This window comes from Trachemys scripta, chromosome 7 (assembly GCF_013100865.1).
Source record: "Trachemys scripta elegans isolate TJP31775 chromosome 7, CAS_Tse_1.0, whole genome shotgun sequence".
NCBI classification, from domain to species: Eukaryota; Metazoa; Chordata; order Testudines; family Emydidae; genus Trachemys; species Trachemys scripta.
Genome location: NC_048304.1, coordinates 122,019,841 through 122,038,489, shown reverse-complemented (window position 1 = coordinate 122,038,489; position 18,649 = coordinate 122,019,841). Strand labels below are relative to the sequence as shown.

Genomic DNA, 18,649 nt, shown 5'->3' with positions numbered 1-18,649 from the left:
AGGTGCCACTGGACTCCTTGTTGGGTTTTGTGGATACAGACTAACATGGCTCCCCCGATACTTAATTCAATCATAACAAACCATACGAGTCCTGTTTTGTTTTGTCCTGTCCCTGTTCTAGGGGGACACAACTTAGGACAGAGCCAAGGCCTCGACAGGCAGGACAATGGAGACTACCTGCCAAAGACTTGGACTTGCTAATAACTCTTATCCACGATAACACACACACACGGTTGGAGAATGGGAAAGGATCGGAAGAGACAAGGTTTAGAATCTGTTAAAATGGGACTCTTTCTAACGAGAAACGACCAGACCAGAACAAGAGGAGAAGGCTGGGAAGGAGATGAGTTGCAGAAGAATCCTAAACTCCCTGATGAACACTATACCCCCAAAGGGATCTCGGGAGTGGTGAGGAAAATTAGGGAGGGTCTTGTGAGCAGATGTTTTCTTTTTTCCATAGATCTGTATATCTCTTGTGCTTTGGCGGAGCAGAGTGTGTGTGGTTCAGAAGTGCCTTTGCAAAATCTGTGCTATTTAATTTAACTGTTACAAAGTCCCCAAGAGATTGAACTCAACCCAGAGTGCCTATGCAAGTGGAAAGCAACAGAGGGTCCTGTGGCACCTTTAAGACTAACAGAAGTATTGGGAGCATAAGCTTTCGTGGGTAAGACCCTCACTTCTTCAGATGCAAGCAATGGAAATTTCCAGAGGCAGGTATAAATCATTATGGAGATAACGAGGTTAGTTCAATCAGGGAGGGCGAGGTGCTCTGCTAGCAGTTGAAGTGTGAACACTAAGGGAGGAGAAACTGCTTCTGTAGTTGGATAGCCATTCACAGTCTTTGTTTAATCCTGATCTGATGGTGTCAAATTTGCAAATGAACTGGAGCTGCAAGTGGAGTTTCAGAGAGAGGGTGTGCTTATGCTACTGGGGGGACTTGGGGATGGTCAGCACAGATCTGGGCCTAAGACAACTAGACCACAGGGTCACACATCCCAACAATGGGGTACCAGTATGGTAGTCTGTACACTGGGAATGTGCTTGCAAGGCCAGACTTAGCACCCAGACACTGTCTCTGTTTAGACTCAGGGGGCTTAAAAGCATGTGGGATCCAAGGTTTGGGTCTAATACAGCAGCCTGGCAACTGTCCACCAGGGGAGTTCATCCAGAGCTGCCTATTAAAGGCTCCTACTCTCCCCTCTTGTATCAGGGAGTCTGACTGCAGGGTTCCTCACTGCAGCCCCCCTTCTCTGTTGCCAGCTCCCTGGCTTGATAGAAGCCCCCACCTATTTCTGGCCAGGTGAGCTTCATCCCCAGTTAAGCCTCGTGGTGTCCTAGCTCCCTGCTGGGTGCGGCCTATGATTAATTAGCCTTTCTTGCCAATATTAACCCCTCCAGAGCTAATGTGAGGTGAATGCCCCCATCAGAACATGGAATCATTAAAAAAAGAGACTTTGCTAGACTCTATTGCTTTTTTCTGTGTGTGTGTTTTTGTTTGGTTGGGGTTTTTTGAGAGAGAGAGAATTATACATAAATGGATGAGGGGAAAGTGGTAGATGAAATAATGTTTGAATTTTAAAGCATAAATAGTGTCTCTCAATATGTTACACTCAAAATAGATTCAAATCTGCTTGGATAACGTCACTGTCACTTGAACTGAAAATTAACTAGCTGCTATTAACAAATGGTATGGTATTGATTTAGGGGGTGGGATCTCTTATGTACTTAAGTGATCTTTGCTGCATCGAGTCTTAATTCCTTCTTTGGTAATTGAGAAGAGGAAGTAAATAGCATGTTATTGATACTTGCAGATGATGCTAAAGTGGGAGGAGTTGCAAATATCAGTGGGGACAGAGAAATAATATGAGGGGCCCAAAGATTAGAAAGTTAGGAAATTACAAAATGGGGACTTGGCTTGGAAGCATGTGGTTAATACATCTGCAGAAAAATAATGCAAAACACAGATAATAAGTAGGAAGGAGACACCCAGGAATTAGCAATGGCTGAAAGAGACGTATAGGTGATAGTGAACCACAAATTAGAAATAAGTTGCAACGTGATATGCCTGCAATAGAAAGGTCAATGCTATTTTGAGCTACCAGTGCAGAGGCATCATGGCAGAGGGGCGGATAGGTAATACTCCCTCTCTCCAGGGGTCTGATTTGACCCCAACTGGAATAGTACGCTCGTATCTGCAAAGGACATTACCAGAAACATATGACAAATTGTGGGGAGTTCAGGGAAGAGCACCCTGGAGGTGAAGGAATTGATAGATTGAGGCTGGGTTAAGGGTTAAATGTTTATAATTGGCCTTAGCAATGGCTAGTGGGGAATTACTTAGCATTTATGCTCCTGACAGATGCTCATCACCTATCCGGATCAGGTCCTATAACAGTAATGTGTGGGGCGGTAGAACTAACAGTAATATGATGCAATTAAGAAAGGGAAAAATTTAGTCTGAATGTCAGGAAAACCTTCCTTCCTGAGACTGAGATGTATGAAGCTGCAGAATAAGTCTGATCCTATCTGCTACAAACTTCTCTGGGAGCAGAATAATGAGTCCATTCACCCCAGTGGAGGTGGTGGAAACCCCATTGCTTGGGACAAGGCCGAGAGACGGGTGCTAGAGGGAACATGGCCAGGGAGATGGACTTGTTAAAGCTAAGAGGTATTTTCCATTCCTAACTCCTGTGATGCCATGATGCTCCCAAAGCTAAAGACTTCAGCTAGCCCAGCAGACAGTGCTGCTGTGGGTTTGTTCTTTTGTTACTGCTATAAACGAAGCATCATCTGGAGAAATAAATACAATTAACAGAAAAGCTTCTCATGCACCACAGGCCACTCTACTGCCAAGAAGCTGTTGTAAGCTCGGCAGCCTGTGATTTCCAGCAGGGAGGAGGGCAGCACAGACCCTGCTGGCTCATCCAGGGTAAAGCTCCCTTTTGGCTCTCCTGCCCATGGACTACTGTATAAGTCTCAGCTCTGATGACGGGCAGAGTGAGTCCAGTCACTAGTTGGGGCTCTGCTAATAGAGAACAGCCGGGCCCCTGGTTAGTAGCTGTGTGAGGTGTCAATCGTTCTGGCAAGCCTGAAATATTAGCACACAGCACGTTTCATTTACAGAGCAATTCTACAAACACGTTGTGACACAGAGACTCCGTGCCAAAGGGTCCCCAGTTCTTTGCAAACAACTCTCATCTCAGACCTGACAAACTCACGACACCAAATGAGTCATGCAGGTATCTACAGAAAGCTCCTAACTTGTCAAGATTTGTAATCACTGAGCAATGAATGCATGGGTAATATTTAAGGAATAATGTATTTATACTGAAAGTCTTCTCTATGGACTTGGAGTGAAAGTTAGTGTCCAGCAGATGTGTCTCAGTGATTGCCCAGTCAGGCAGGAGGGAGTCGTTACCCTGCTCTGGTTAGCCGGTGATGCAATGCAAGGTTCAGTTGTCCAGCCTTGCTCCATCCCAAGACTATCAATGGAAAAACATCAGAGACCACTACAAGCAATCAAAACCACTTGGAGGTTAAAATAAAGGGAACATTACAACAGACAGAGAGCCACCCTGCCTATGAACAAAGACAAAAGACTGTTTCAGTATAACAGAGGGTGAGGAAAGGTACTCTGTCTCCTTTCACTGAGACGATATCTTGGGGAGCGGGGATGTTCTCATGAAAGATTGGATCCTGGCTGCGGGGAAGGCAGTCAGCTCTGCAACAGGTTGAACTTTGGGTGGGGGGAGGAAAGGTTACCGTTAATAAGTGTAGATCCAGGTTTGCGTTTTACGATTTTGTTATGGCAACCATTTGTTTCCATCACTCCCTCTTGTTTCTAGCATAATCTCTTCCCTTTCTTAAATAAACCTTTGTTTGTTGTATTGTGTGTTCTAAAGGAGCGGTGATTTAAGGTAAAATCAGTAAAGTGGGGTTCACTGCTCCTTTGGGAGCAGAGGATCTGGGATTTCTGAGAGTAGGCAGAGTCAGCGGCTGGATATCACAGGCGAATGCTTCAAGGGGACTTGGGGATGGGGGTGCACCTATTAGAACATGCAAGGTGAAGACAGGGTTGGCATAGCCCAGAGGAGAGTGCTTGAGTGGCTGAAAGGCCGGTGGTGTTCGGGAGCTCACACCCAGCTAGGCACAGGCAAGACTCCCTCATGCTGGAGGCAGGGGGTAACGAGGTGACTCAGAGTCCTGGGTGCCCCAAGAATTGTCTCACACACTGCCTGATTTTTCAAAAGGGCCAAGCAATAACCCTTACAACCCTGTGGCAAGGTAAATATGAATTCCCATTGTACAGATGTGAATGGAGACAGTAAGATTACAGGAGCTGCCCGGAGCTATGGAAGAACCTGGAGACAAAGCCAGGATTAGGAGGGAGAGGGGGTTCCTGACTCCCTTTCCCATGCAGTCAGCTGGAGAATTGGTGGGTTGGAGAGATTCAGGGGGGAGTGTTTTACAGAGGAGCAACAAAGGAGAAGGCTCTTGCATCAACGGCAAGGGGGAGAGAGGAGGCCAGTGGTCAATGAACACTCCCCACCCCCAGTCTCTAAACACCTCCATAAACCTGTCTCTGTGTCCCAGGGCTTTTAATAATGCTTGCCGTAATCAATCAGCGGAGGTAATGGCCTGGAGAGCAGGAAGCATTGTATCTGAGCTGAGCGTGCAATCCTATCACAAAGGAGTTTACGGGGGGTAATGTTTTTACAGTTATAGTCGGCGGTGAACCGTTCTGCATTTCAAGCACTTCTACCTTGCTATTAAATAACTAATAATTAACCGGGAGAGGCCATTCGAAGAATCTGGTGTGGTGATGTCTGGTAGTAACTTTTTTTTTTAATCATACAAATCAATGCCGGGACTACGTGCTGGAAGACAGTAAAACACATATAAGGGGAGGGAAAGAGAGTTTGTGATGGCCAAACTTTTTTTGATTTATAAATAAATCTGTTTTGATATTTGCAATTAAGTTGGCAAAGTCTCTAGTGCTTTGTTCCGGAGGTTGCTTAGAAGCAGGGTACCGCTGGGTTTATATCTAGGCAAGCAGCCACCTCCATCAGCGGAAACCTGTTGTAGCATTCTGCATTCTTCCTAAAAGATTTATCTGAAGCAAGGTCCATGGCTGGAGTGTTTAAAAATGAAAAACAGCCCCCCCCCCCTGCAAATGTTTGTACAGTGTGGCTTTAATTGTAATTGTGTTTCTTCAGGTTGCAGTGGGGTGAGGGGGTGGGGAGGGATGTTGTATCTATAGAAAATGCTTTGAGCTCCCTGGCTATTTCAGGAAGACTCCAAGTCTCCTCCTCCTTATGTAAATAAACATGACAGATCCCACTGCTTGTGCTGAGGCAGGGAGGATCTGAGAGTGGGTGGAGGCTGCTTGAAAGGGTGAGCAGCGTTCTGTGGTGTACGGATGTTATGTATGCACTTATGGGGAGTCGCTAAGCCGGTGTGTGTCTGTGCATGCTGATAATGACTGAATGTGCCGACTTCTACATCACTGCTCAGTGAGAAAGGGACTGCAAGGTAGCCAGCCACCTTGCGCAGTACTATGGGGGGACAGATAACAAGAAACACTCTCTACGGTAAGGTGCTAACCACCGCTGGTGTTTATACAGCAAATTATATATGTAAATTCTTAGCCCTCTGCTTGACCCTCCTGCAGCAGAGAATATGGCTCTGAAAGGTAAGCTAGGTGCAACGCTGGGGACTGCTCTCTCTGCAATTTTTTCCCCTAGTTCTCTTAAAAATCTTGTTTGAGAGCTGATCATATTTAAAGCAGAAGCCTTGGGTAGGGTGAGTGTTTATCTTATCTAATTCCATATGTCGTCTTGTTTTATTGCTTTGAATGAGAGACAAATATTTGTCTATATAATGTTGACTTCTGTGCTGACAGATAGCATGGACAAAAAGAAAGTATGTGTATATACCGTGACAACCTTGACCAGGAAAAATGGCAAATAAGCATCAATGTAGGTTTTAATTTGGATTTTGAAACCCTGATACCTTCTCAAATGTACATCTTTATCATTGGGGTTTTCTTTTAAATCACAGATTGTGTGTTTCTGGCCTATTTTATTTTAAAATTTTAAATTTGATATGGTTTAAAACAAAGATGCTGGCTTGAACTGACTGATCTTAGATAACTAAGCTAAATCCATTAAGTACAGTATGCTGTATGTGTTTGCAGGATAATGTAATGCTGCGAGTGGGGGGTGGGAAATTAGATAATATTGAATAGGACAGTTTTCTGAAGCAAACTTTAGGACTGTTAATATGATATACTGAGTGTGTGTGTGTGTGTGATACACACCAGAATTGGCTTGTGAGAAATACTGTACTCAATTAATATTGAGCTTGCTCATTGCTTTGAAATGTTTTCTTTAATTTCTGGACATTGGACTGAGTCTGGAGTCTACCTGAATGAATATTTGGGTATGCATGAGATTACAATAATAAATATGAATGTAAAATGTTCTATAAAGACATATTTACAAACAGATACATTATTCTCATATGTACACAAAATGTAAATATTTCTTAGTTTGAGTTGAGATGTATTATGAATACATTCATTAGAAATATTTGTCTGCTCCAATCCTGATTTTTCTTATTTTCTCACCATTGTCAAACAGCAATATAATTAACAAGTAAATATATTCAACAAATGTGTATTGATTCCTTTCTCTCATATATAGCAAGGATGTCTCTATAGATATTAGCATTTCTTCATGAGTTACCTTCTGCATTTTAACCTTTGGTAAGACCATTTTGTGTCTGTCTTTGCTATCCCTACAATGCACATGCTATTTGCAAAATAACATTACTGTTATGTCATCAGAAATAAAAAGAAGGAAGTCCCTGGATAGTTACTTTGTCATCAATGCTGGATTTTTTCCCACTTCATCTTTTTCTTTAAACTATTCTTTTCTAAGTGAACTGGAGAAACCTGGATAGAAACATTATTTGCATAATTGTATCTAGGTGTTGGGTTCCTCTGCTGACTTGCCACAACCATTGCGGTGATCACACAACTTCTGCCTTTCAGTGATACTGCACCAAGTGAACCCAGTTCTTGAAGTTTTATTTTTGTAGGGGGACGAAAACAAAATTAGGAGACGTGGGTAATTAACTTTCTTGATTTTGTCTCTTTAAATAAAGAATAAAAGCCGCAAACTGTATGATAAAAGAGATGCACAACTGATAGCTGAGACCAGAAATTATTTGAAAAGTGATGTCAGTAAAGGATTTAAAAAAAAAAAGCATATCTATAACACACTTTTAAATTGGAAATTTGAGGACAACTGCAGTTGTGGTTTGCCTGCCTGTGGCGACCATACCTCAAGTTCCATATTTCTACTGAAAGCCGTTTTTTTTCTTTCAAAAGTCCCTGAAAATGTTTACTTTCTTAAAACGATAATTAAGAACCAATAAGGTAATGCTAGTGAAAGCAGCTGGATTGACAGCCTGGGGGACTGGAATCTTTTGTTTATAAAGAGAACAGGTGCGGCAGAGGCAGAAGCATTGCAACCGCCCACCAAACTGACACTTGCCAGTATCCCTTGACCCTAAGCTGGAGGACTCAGGTGAAATTTTCAAAAGCAATGTAGCCACAGCAGCACGGGCTACCCTCCTGGGTACAATCCTGCCTGGAAACCCTGGTACATACTCGGGCGGTTAGCCAATGCTGCTGCCTGTGCCACCATGGCTACACTGCTGTTTTTAGCAAGGTCGCTCGGAAATGCCTGCATGTGTTCCAATTGGATGTCCTGATTAGAGAGTAGACCTAGCCTACTGGAGCTGGCGGGTGTAATTTCCAGCTGAAGCAGACATACCCGTTCTAGCTCTGATGGAGCTAGCATGCTAAAAATAGAAGTGTAGCTGAGGTAGTGGGAGGGGCAAACTGCCCTGGGTACATACTTAGGGTCTTGAATGGGATTGTACTCGGGGTTATTAGCTGCTCTTGTCAATGGTGCTGCCTTCTATTTTTAGGCACTAGCTCAATCAGAGCTAGTGTGGGTATGTCTCCTCGAGCTGCAAATCACAGCTTCCAGCTCCAGTGTAGACGCATCCGAAGTCTCATTGGAAGCCAGCTGTAGTGGATTGAGTTGCCTAGAGTCCATTAAATCCTTGGTGCCTCTGCTGAAACTGCCTCCAAGGAGATCGGTTGGAGCTAGCGATGGTAGGGCTAATTTGATGTGATGTGAACACATGTCCACTGGAAAGCAGGCTGAAACCACAAACTCCTGTCCCAGAGGCCATTTCACAGGTGCCAAGTAGCAATGAGTAATTCATCTGGGTTGTCACTGACCCTGGCTGGATTTGAATGAGTGACTTAGAGAGGAAAGTCTTTTGATATCATCTATGATTTAGGTAGCCTGTTAAGTGGTAAAAGCAGGATGATGGTGGGTCATTTGCTATGGAAGGTTTTGGCTGCACTGATGCTGTATGGGAGGGAGGGCGGGGGCTTACAATGGAAAGGAAAACCTGTATACACTCTATCACTGTAACCAGCATAGCATCCTCCATTCAATAATCTCAAGTCCCTTTACAAACAATGAATTAAGCCTCCTCATATCCCTGAGTGGATGAATATTGTCATTATCCCATTCTGCAGACAGACACTGAGGAATGGAGAGGTAAAGTGACTTGCCAAAGGGCAATCAGTTTGTGTCGGAGCTAGGAGTAGAACCCAGCAGCCTTGCCTCCCGGCTCTGTACTGCAATCACAAGACCGCCTCTCCTCCCCGTTAATATTATCTGTAAATATTATGTGTGCTTAAATTATTCTAAAAGCTATAGGTAAGCTTATGTTTGGAGTCCTTTGTGGTGGTGGGAGTGGTGATTTTATTTGAAATGACCATTGTATGCAGTTCTAGTGCACTCCTGTTTCCACTGACTTCAGCGAGAGTGTGGAAGGATAGCAGTGCTTGCAGATTGTCCTAGTAGTGGGGTTGATGGGTTCTCAGTGGAGTCCTGTGTCATCTCTCAGTGGAGTCCGGTCCCACCACAGGGGCTTAGAGGTAAGGAGCTTTAAACACGAGAGGATGGAGTTGAATTGGGTTGAGCTTCCTGTAACAGATCCCGGAATGAAAACCTTCCCAACATGCAAATAATGTAACGAATTTATTGCATGAATGACGAACCCCTTGATTTTTAAAAGAAAATGTCTAGTAACTGTGTGTGTACACCAAAGACAAGGTTTATCACTGTCTTGCCCCATGTAGATAAATGTCATGCAGTATCCGGGCATCATTATGTAGTCTCTGTCCATGTGCCACTGTGCATTATATGTATTATAATTTATCCTATTCTGTTTCTCTCTCTCTCCCCCAAACCCATATCAATACTTAGTGCAATTTTGGATCCTATATATAATCCAAAGAGTAAAAGTTACAAACAGTAAGTTCAAGGGGAGCATAGCTGGGGCCATAAACTTTTGAAAAAGATGATATCCATAAATGTTTTTGTTTAAAGGATCCTTTTAAAAAGCAAATGTTAGCCCCCACGGAGATTTGCCTTGTTTATCGGAGACTGCAATGTCCCTATTTTGATGAAGTGAGCATTTGTGTGCATAAAATATAGACATACAAAATTGCACTAAATATTTATATCAAACAGTACTTGCCATTTAATCCTAAATGAAACATAGCTACAATATCTACATATATAGTATTAAGCGTATCCCTGCAATACGTTGGGGGTTGGACTCTCTATTGCCTGCTGTATTCCTTTGTAATGCTCTTTTCTGGAAAGAAGTAAAAATGGTTGTTTCATATTATTGATCATTCAGGACGCTACTGTAGCTCGTTTGCTGAAGACCTAATTCAGTAGGGCCAAATCCCTGGGGTTTTACCTGAGAGAGACTGCAGGATTGGGGCCCATTAGTTTTGATTTCGCTCTGCTTTTCTTTCTCAGTATAAAGATAACTAAAAAGGCTTCCTCAGCAAGGGAAGCTGCTGTCCTGAGAGAGACAGTCACTTTTTGTATACATGTAGAGATTTCAGACTGACATGTACAGATCTCTTCAGGGGGCTTTCTGCTACCCAGGATATACACCGTGGATTAATTCAGATGCATGGGGTTGTGTGTGTGTGTGTGTGTGTGTGTGTGTGTGTACACGTTTTGCTTAGCTAACCTCACCCAATATAAATGATGATCACCAATAATGCTCTCATTCCAGGGGTTTAATTTTATTTGTAATTACCCATATGTCACCAGCATTTCACATAATCGTGTTACAGAATAATTCTTACCAGCAGCAAAGAAAAAAAGTATAAAGTGTGCCATTTCCCAAGGGTATTTCTTCACTAGCAACTAACATGGCTATGTAGTCGCGGCACCAGCCGGCGCTATAAAAAACCCACCTCCACAAGAGGAGTAGCGCCCAGCGCTGGTGCACTGTCTACACTGGCACTTTATAGCGCTGAAACTTGCAGCGCTCAGGGGGGTGTTTTTTCACACCCATGAATGAGTGAGTAAGTTGCAACGCTGTAAAGTGCCAGCGTAGACAAGCCCCAAGATGTAATCAGTATCATTGTAATTGGGGTGGTGATGGTGGTGGGGAATGGCTACTGAGAACAGAGAGCCACACGATTTGAGTGTTGGCTTGGAAAGCAGCAATGTTCAAAAGATACATTGGTGAGTATTGTTTAGATTGTAAATTCCTTTCAGGAGAAAGTGCTGTGTACCTCCCCAATGTAAATAGTGTCTGTTTGTGTGGATGTGGGTGTGCATGTCCCAAATTTTTCTCTCCCATGGACGTGGTAAGGCCCCAAGTGCAGTGGAACCATAGTGGAAGGAAGGTCCCAGAGGTTGCATAGGGACACCCCCTGCACCAGTGTTCCATGGTCACTACACGTCAATGTGGAGAGGTCTTTGCAGCATAGTGAATGGATACCTGGCAAAGTGGACCTGCTTAGCAAAGCCTCTGGGGCTATGTTTACACTTGGGGGGGGGGGGGTCGACCTAAGATACGCAACTTCAACTACGTGAATAGCAAAGCTGAAGTCGGTGTATCTTAGGTCAATTTACCTGTCCATGAGGACGGCGGCGAGTCGACCGCTGCCGCTCCCCCGTTGACTCCGCTTCCGCCTCTCGCCGCGGTGGAGTTCCGGAGTCGACGGCAGAGCGATCAGGGATTGATTTGATCGTGTCTCTTCTGCCCTGCTCCTTTGTGTGATCATTTATACCTGTGCAAAATGGGTGCAAAACACGGGCATTCTGACGTGGTCCCATTTCATATCCACTTAAAACAAGTGTAAATGCCTATGCAAGAAGCAAGGCAGTGGACACTCGGCTGTTCCATGTAGGGGATGGGACACCAGCCACTGCTAAAGCAGCTGTGTTGATGTGGTGTCTTTCAGCAACTAACGAGGGGACGGGTGCTATTTCCCTAACTCTAAAATGGCTCCCCTATGCAATCTTACTTACCCTAGCTTTGCAGAATGGCCCTTTACTTTTAGCACTCTCACAACTACTGATCACATAGTAGATGTTGTATCTATACGTAGTAACTAATTCTGCTCTCACACTGGTGTGAATTAGGATTAACTCCAGGGAGGTCAGTGGGGTTACAAGAGTGTGAGAGCAGAAATCAGGCCCATCAGCTTTGTTTCCCCATACTGTATACTGACCATATAGAACACGAAAGCTTGATAACCTTTTCTAACACTGGTTGACTGAATTTCCCCCGGTAATTCTTATCAGCTGTTTATCCCAAGTCCACAGCTGATCAGACACAGTGTATCCACCTTCAGGTATAATGCTTTCCTACTACTTATAACTAATTTAACTTGCAAACACACTAAAAGAAAAGGAGAATAACCGCACTGTAAAATGCTGTCTCATTAGAATGAAGCATGAAGCCTTGACAACACTGGAGCCTGTCAGCAAGGTCTCTCTGCAGATAAAAGTTATGTTAGTTAATTTTTTTTATGGACTCTAAATCCTCACCAAGCTTATGGGACAACTGATCTGGCTTCCAGACTTGGAGTGATTGACAGCAAGATCAGCGTTTCAAAGGTGGCTAGTTTATTTTCCATGTTCTATAGGCCTTGCTCACTGAAAAACAATGCCAGGGGAGGCTGTTTCCAAACTCTCCCTGCATTCAGTAAGACCCTTGCATAGGTCTAAAAGTTGTATCTTTTTTTAAAAATGTAATCCAGATCAGGGCTGGACTAATTGGTGCAGAAGACCCTGGGCAGAGTGCCAATGCCATGTTAACATTTACTAAAAATGGAGCTACCAGAGATTACTTCAGTTCATGTCAGAAACCTTTGACTTGTCACATTCAGGTATCCCGGGGTGGTGGTGGTAGAGTTCCAGTGACTGCTGGGAAATCCCATGGCAGAAAGTGCTCAGTGCCTCTAGCTATAGGGGTTTCATGGACATTCAAATTTACTTTTGAAAATTACACCCATTTTGGGGAGCAAGTTATTTCTATAACATTGCCAGGCACTATAGAGGAAGTCTCTTCATACCGAAATGGAAAGAGAAGAATGTGCCATATTCCAGTTCTGTTCTTTACTTTCTGATGGGCATCCTTTTTCTTGAGGTTTTCTGTGCCCACCTGATTATCATCAGCCTACAAGGTATCTGAAGAGTTCCTCTTGTGGTGAAACCTACAGGCCCTTCCTCCAGGGTTGTCCAGCCTATCCTCTCATAGCAGTTTTGTTGCTAGCATTCTCTATATGTGGTTGGAGATTAGTGGTACTGCCTCTGATAATAGAATCTTTCTCCTTCATTATTTTCTCTCTTACTGTCCTCACATAATACTGTTAAGTGGTAACTGTAGTACTTCTTTGGGGCATAGCTAGCATCTCAAGTGACCAAGTCTCTCCTCTGAATACTGTATGCAGTAACCTGATGTTTAGAGGCATGGAAAGACTACCATATGGCAGAGACATTGAAGAGGATAGCACTCTTGACGTAGAGACAAATGAGAGGATGTGATATAAGTATATAAAATAACAAATGGTCTAGACATATAAAATAGTGAATGGTACATTCTCTAGACCATTCGTTATTTTATATACCTATATCACATGCTCTCTTTAAGTAGTCCTATCCTTCTCCATACGGAGGAGAGATGGAAGTCTTTTCATACCGCTAACATTTCACACCTGTCGCTTAACATACAAGGAGTTCAGAATGACAGATGATATATTTAACCATCATTCATTAAATGATTAAAACTGTTTGTGCACTGTCAGGAGAGCTTCTAGATTCTCTAAGACATTCTAGGCAATCATCCACATTCTTAATCACAGCATAGTACTCCCTGAGACAAACGAATCACCTTGTTGAGAGTTTTTTTCCCCTCTTACTTAATTGGCCTCTCAGAGTTGGTAAGACAACTCCTACCTTTTCATGCTCTCTGTATGTGTGTATATATATCCTCAATATATGTTCCATTCTATGCATCCGAAGAAGTGGGCTGTAGTCCACAAAAGCTTATGCTCAAATAAATTTGTTAGTCTCTAAGGTGCCACAAGTACTCCTGTTCTTCTTGTTGAGAATGTGTTGCACAAAGTCAAATTTACTAAACAAATTTTATTTGCAGTGCTAATCTCTGGCAGGAATTGAGGGGAAATGATCTCTGCTGGTGTGCTGCCTAATTTAGAGTGTCTGGTTTCCTTTTAATTGTGTGTTGTTACAGGGTGTCCAGATATGTTGAGAGGTGGAATTGGGAGAAATCTAAAAATAGATAATTAACTAGATTAGGCAAAAAGGAAAGGTGTGATTCCTGAAAGGTGAAGGCAAAGTAGAGAATTGACCTCAGCTTGCTGGCCCAGAGAACCATCTTAGATTATTGGTTGCACGGCAGCATGTAGAGCCACAGAGAAAGACCTTTTGTCTCTTAGAGCATTCCTCTCCTATGTAGTGTAAGTGCACACAGGGTGCCTGCCAGACACAAATCTCATTATCCAAATGCCTGTGATCAAAGCAGATGCCAGCAGAGGCTAGAATCCTGTGTGAATGTGCTTCATGGTAAGGCGGATCGGCTTTAGTGCTGTTGTCTGTTTGTCATTCATCTCCTATCCTCCTCCAATCAACATCGGTTTCCTTTTTAAAGCACGTTCATCTGCATGAAGCTGACCTAGGACGAGCCAGAGCCTTCTGGTGCTAGAGCCTTCTCCTCCGCAGCTCTTCCTGTCTTGGGCAGGCTTACTCCGTGTTTCTGCCTCACTGACTCTTTCTCCCTTGACCCTGTGCCTCTTAAAGGGATGCTATCCTCGGTCAATTATAGGAATCTTAGAGATCGAGGAGCAGGAATTCTCTATTTATATTTGTTAGTTTACCTTGTGCATTTGACAGCCCAATGAAATGGACAGGGTCAGAGAGAAGCATCGAAAACGATGAGAGGCACAGAAAACTTCCCCCAAGGACTGGGAATGTCTAAATAAGAGAGGAAATGTGAGAGAAGGATAGAAAATATTGACTGGCATAAAGGAAGTAAATCAGGTGCTCTTATCTGCCTTTTCTCATCATCCAAGAACAGGGCTTGTCCTGACAGGCTGGGCCAGCAGGGTTCTTATGGCACTCTGGGCTCTGGCCACAAGTTAAAACTGCGTCTCCAGGCGGAAGCTCCAGGACAGGGCACTGCAAACACAGTCCTCCCTCTACTGAAGCCAAGTCCTTTCTAGGGTGCAGGGCACACCATTTCTCCCACCCTTCCACCAGTGGGGGGAAATGGACACCAAGGTGATTTGGAAAACATTTTTAGGCCAAGTTACACCGGTGTAACTATGGCCCATTTTACACAAGATGTTCTTGGTACTAACATATTGTTGTTACGTGAGGATCGGTGGAGCGTGGAGGCTGAGTTTCGGGAGATGGGATGTGACCCAAGCCTGGAAATTCTATTCTGTAGGGCACTCTGCTAAGGGCTATCGCTTGTGCTTTGGCGGGATGTCCCTTTTCTGAACTTGCTAATCAGCCCCACCAGTGCCCAAGAATTTGCTCTGGGTAGGTCTGGTGGGGTGTGGGGTGGAGGGGTGGGCGGCGTTTATTGTGAACAGGTCCACAGCCTGTGGATCCGGTGATTTTGTGCTTCTATCATGGCTGTGCTCTGGGACACTCCAATACCAGAGTGATGAGTGCTGTTCAGATGAATCAGTGGATGGACTGATGTGTCGCTACCTGTTTCTGAAGGAGCACCGTAGGGAGTGGAATATCTGCCCTTCTGCAACACTTCAGCCTGATATTATTGTGACTCAAAGGGTACAGAACCCTCAGCAGAGGTATTGACCCAGCAGAGCCAACAGTGCAGGAGCAGCATAAGCACATCTGCAAAGATAGTTCCTAAAAATGCAGCTCCTTGTTTCACTGTGGATGAAGTCCTTGGTCTGTCTGCCACAACTGCTGACCATGCTCAAGAATCCATTCAGAATAGATACTTCTTGGCATTAGTTTTGGTAACATAAATTGGTTTTGGATTATTTGGTGCTAGTCTGCACTCTCGGGGAAATGATAGAGGATGTCATTCCTTTCCTTTCCTTTCGTCGTTAGCTCTTCAAAACTCATCAGAAGAAGCACGGTCTGCAGCCTAGGTGCTGCCCTGGGAGTCAGGCGACCCGGCATTCACTCACGTGATCATGGGCAAATTGCTTAACTTCTCTGTGCCTTGGGTTCCCCATGTCAAAAATGGGGATAATGATGCTTACTCTCTTTTGTAAAGCACCTTCACATTTCAGATGAGAAGCACCATATATAGGTGAAAAGTATTCCCACTTAGTACTGTGGTCAGTGAGGGCTGAACCCATCACTAGATATTAGACCCATGGTACTAGTACGTGCTCAGGTTGTCATGAGTTTTAAAGTATGCTGGCATTTATGGATTGTTTTAAGGTTTTATCACATCTGGAAGAACTGAATGTGAGAGAAGCATAGAGTAGGGAAGAGATATGGAGGAGGGGGGGTTGGGTGGCAGAGTGAGCTTGCTTTAAGAGATGACAGGTTTCAGAGTAGCAGCCGTGTTAGTCTGTATCCGCAAGGAGTACTTGTGGCACCTTAGAGACTAACAAATTTATTAGAGCATAAGCTTTCGTGGACTACAGCCCACTTCTTCGGATGCATATAGAATGGAACATATATTGAGGAGATATATATACACACATACAGAGAGCATGAACAGGTGGGAGTTGTCTTACCAACTCTGAGAGGCCAATTAATTAAGAGAAAAAAAACTTTTGAAGTGATAATCAAGCTAGCCCAGTACAGACAGTGTGATAAGAAGTGTGAGAATACTTACAAGGGGAGATAGATTCAATGTTTGTAATGGCTCAGCCATTCCCAGTCCTTATTCTAGACACAATCAACTCCGGTTTGAATATATGTTCCATTCTATATGCATCCGAAGAAGTGGGCCGTAGTCCACGAAAGCTTATGCTCTAATAAATTTGTTAGTCTCTAAGGTGCCACAAGTACTCCTGTTCTTCTTTTATCAGGGATATATTTGACCCTTGAGCTTTTCCAGACACTTGTCTGTGGAAGTGTTTTCCTTCTCCATCTTATCTGAGTGCCTTACAAGTTGTTAACATCTCTCTCTCTCTCTCTCATAAGTAGGAGTAAATTGTTTGTTTAGATGTCAGGATTTTTTGTATTGTTCAGCCTTAGTCTACTTAATTTTATAGGGAACATTTTCCATATTCTGAATATACCTTTATTGTATTAAAAAAGATCTTGTGCCCCATTAAGAAATATAAAATATAAAACAGCTCCTGTTTTCAGCTTGATTGCTCTTGGACTGCTCCTCAAGCAGCAAACTAACAAAGCTCTTTTACTAAATGTAAAAATGCCATACCTTTCTAGGAGCAGAACCCCCTCCTTCCCCCCCAAACTATTTAAAGTACTTGACAGTATCCCTTTAAAATGCAAGCAGTTAATATACTGTGGCTCCCCAGACTTTAGACATAACCCCGGAGTAAATACATAATGTCCTGTGGCTTGATGAAAGTTCTGAAAAAATTAACAAGACAGACTGACTGCAAAGCTCTTTTGCTCAACGGCAACTTTTCTAGGGTTTTTGCATTTTTCCTTAGTAACGTATCCAAATGTTGGCTTTGCTGCACAGGCATCAGTGATGCAGCCTGTGGAGTGAAATAAACACTGTATGGCCATTCTTGTTGACCATAACAAAATTTTAAATAAAATGTGCATGAGGAAGAAGACAACTTAGAGTTTTGGCTTTTTTTTTTGAAACCCCAAACTTCTTCTATGAGCTACCTATCTTCAGTAGGAAGTGAATACAATGATAAGAATAACAAATAATACCTTACTCTTCTCTACTACTTTCTATCTGAAGTCACACAGATTGATGATCAAACCCAAAGATTGTTTACAACTGGTATTTTCAAAGGCTTCTTACAAAATGAATTAGATTTGGAAAAGTCACAAGAAGAAACAAAATTAGTCTCCATCAAAGAGAGCCCAGTGTTTCCCCTCAGTAACATCCTGTAGCAACTGAGAACAAAATGGCTTCTGTCTCCGCACACAAACTCCAGTGGAAGCTGTAGGTGCTCAGCGTCTCTGACGATCGGGCCTTTTATTGTTTAGCTGCCTAAATATGTAGGTAGATGCCTGTCTTTAAGTTAGGAGGCGTGCAGATTTTTGACCATAATGTCTAACCTTCAGCGGGTCTTTTGGCGAATGTAAAGTTTTTCATTTGGAAGGAAATGAACAAGAACGAAAGAGTCAAGTCCACCGTGCACAGTGTCCAATCTTATGAAACTTAACTTTTTAAAGAGAAATAAAAGACATAAATCATGAGCCAAATTCTTCCTTCAGGTACTAGGGATGTAAAATGGCCAGCAGGCCCGCACCAGCCGGCCGGCCAATCCCAGCGGCTCAGGCTGGCTGGAGCGGCCCCATCCCCCCGCCGCACCGGTGGGCGGGATCAGCCCCAGCCACTTCCTTGGTTAATCATTTAAACTAAATATTTTAAATCATTTAAATGGTTATCTTTTAAAATGGTATTTACATCCCTATCAGGTACATGGATGCAACTGCCACTAAACTCCATGGAAGCTACTCATCTGAGAGTGGACTTTAGACCCTTTACATTTAGTAAAAACGCCGTACCTCTGTTACTGACAAGACTTTACAGTATTGAAATGTGACAACGTTTTAAAATCTAATTCTACTTGCAAATCCACCACTGATATTGTTCCCTTGTATGTCATTCAGCATGGAAAGGGAAACTAATTGGAGCACTTTCATTTTCTAGTTACCCTAAACTAGCTCAGAGCTGCTGTTTGATTTCACAACTCTGGAGGGGAACATTACAAGCATGTAATCAGTGCTGTTTTTATTTTCCCTTCATGATGTTGACTCAGCTTGTTAGTGTACCATATTAAACCTGGCAACAAGGAAAGGAAACCCTGTGTTGAATTAGCAACCTAATCTGTTTTCCATTTAACTGAAGTAGAGAAACCCACATTATTAAAACTTTATTGAAATATTGCATCATATTGCTTTGGAATTGCCTGGGATATGTCACCAACTGGGAACCCATTGAGAATAATCTTGATTTTCTGGGATGCCAACCTGAACAGCAGAAATTAATTGACAACATTCAAGATTTTGTCTTAACTTTTTATGGACAAAATGTCAAACACAAGGAAGGCCTTTAAAATCAGAGG

At 43.2% G+C, this 18,649-nt stretch overlaps 1 protein-coding gene across 2 annotated transcripts in view; it reads left to right on the top strand.

Annotated features, from left to right (window-relative positions):
• The window catches only part of NEURL1 (neuralized E3 ubiquitin protein ligase 1), a 256,305-nt gene that overhangs the window by 120,243 nt on the left and 117,413 nt on the right, over positions 1-18,649 (top strand). The window contains exon 1 of one of the 2 annotated variants that reach the window (XM_034777500.1): positions 5,394-5,591. The exons of the other annotated variant lie outside the window; for it this stretch is intronic. Within the exon in view, the coding sequence (XP_034633391.1) occupies positions 5,558-5,591 (34 nt within the window). The 5' untranslated portion in view covers positions 5,394-5,557. Of the gene's footprint in view, positions 1-5,393; positions 5,592-18,649 lie in introns of those variants that run through there. 2 annotated transcript variants of the gene reach the window in all.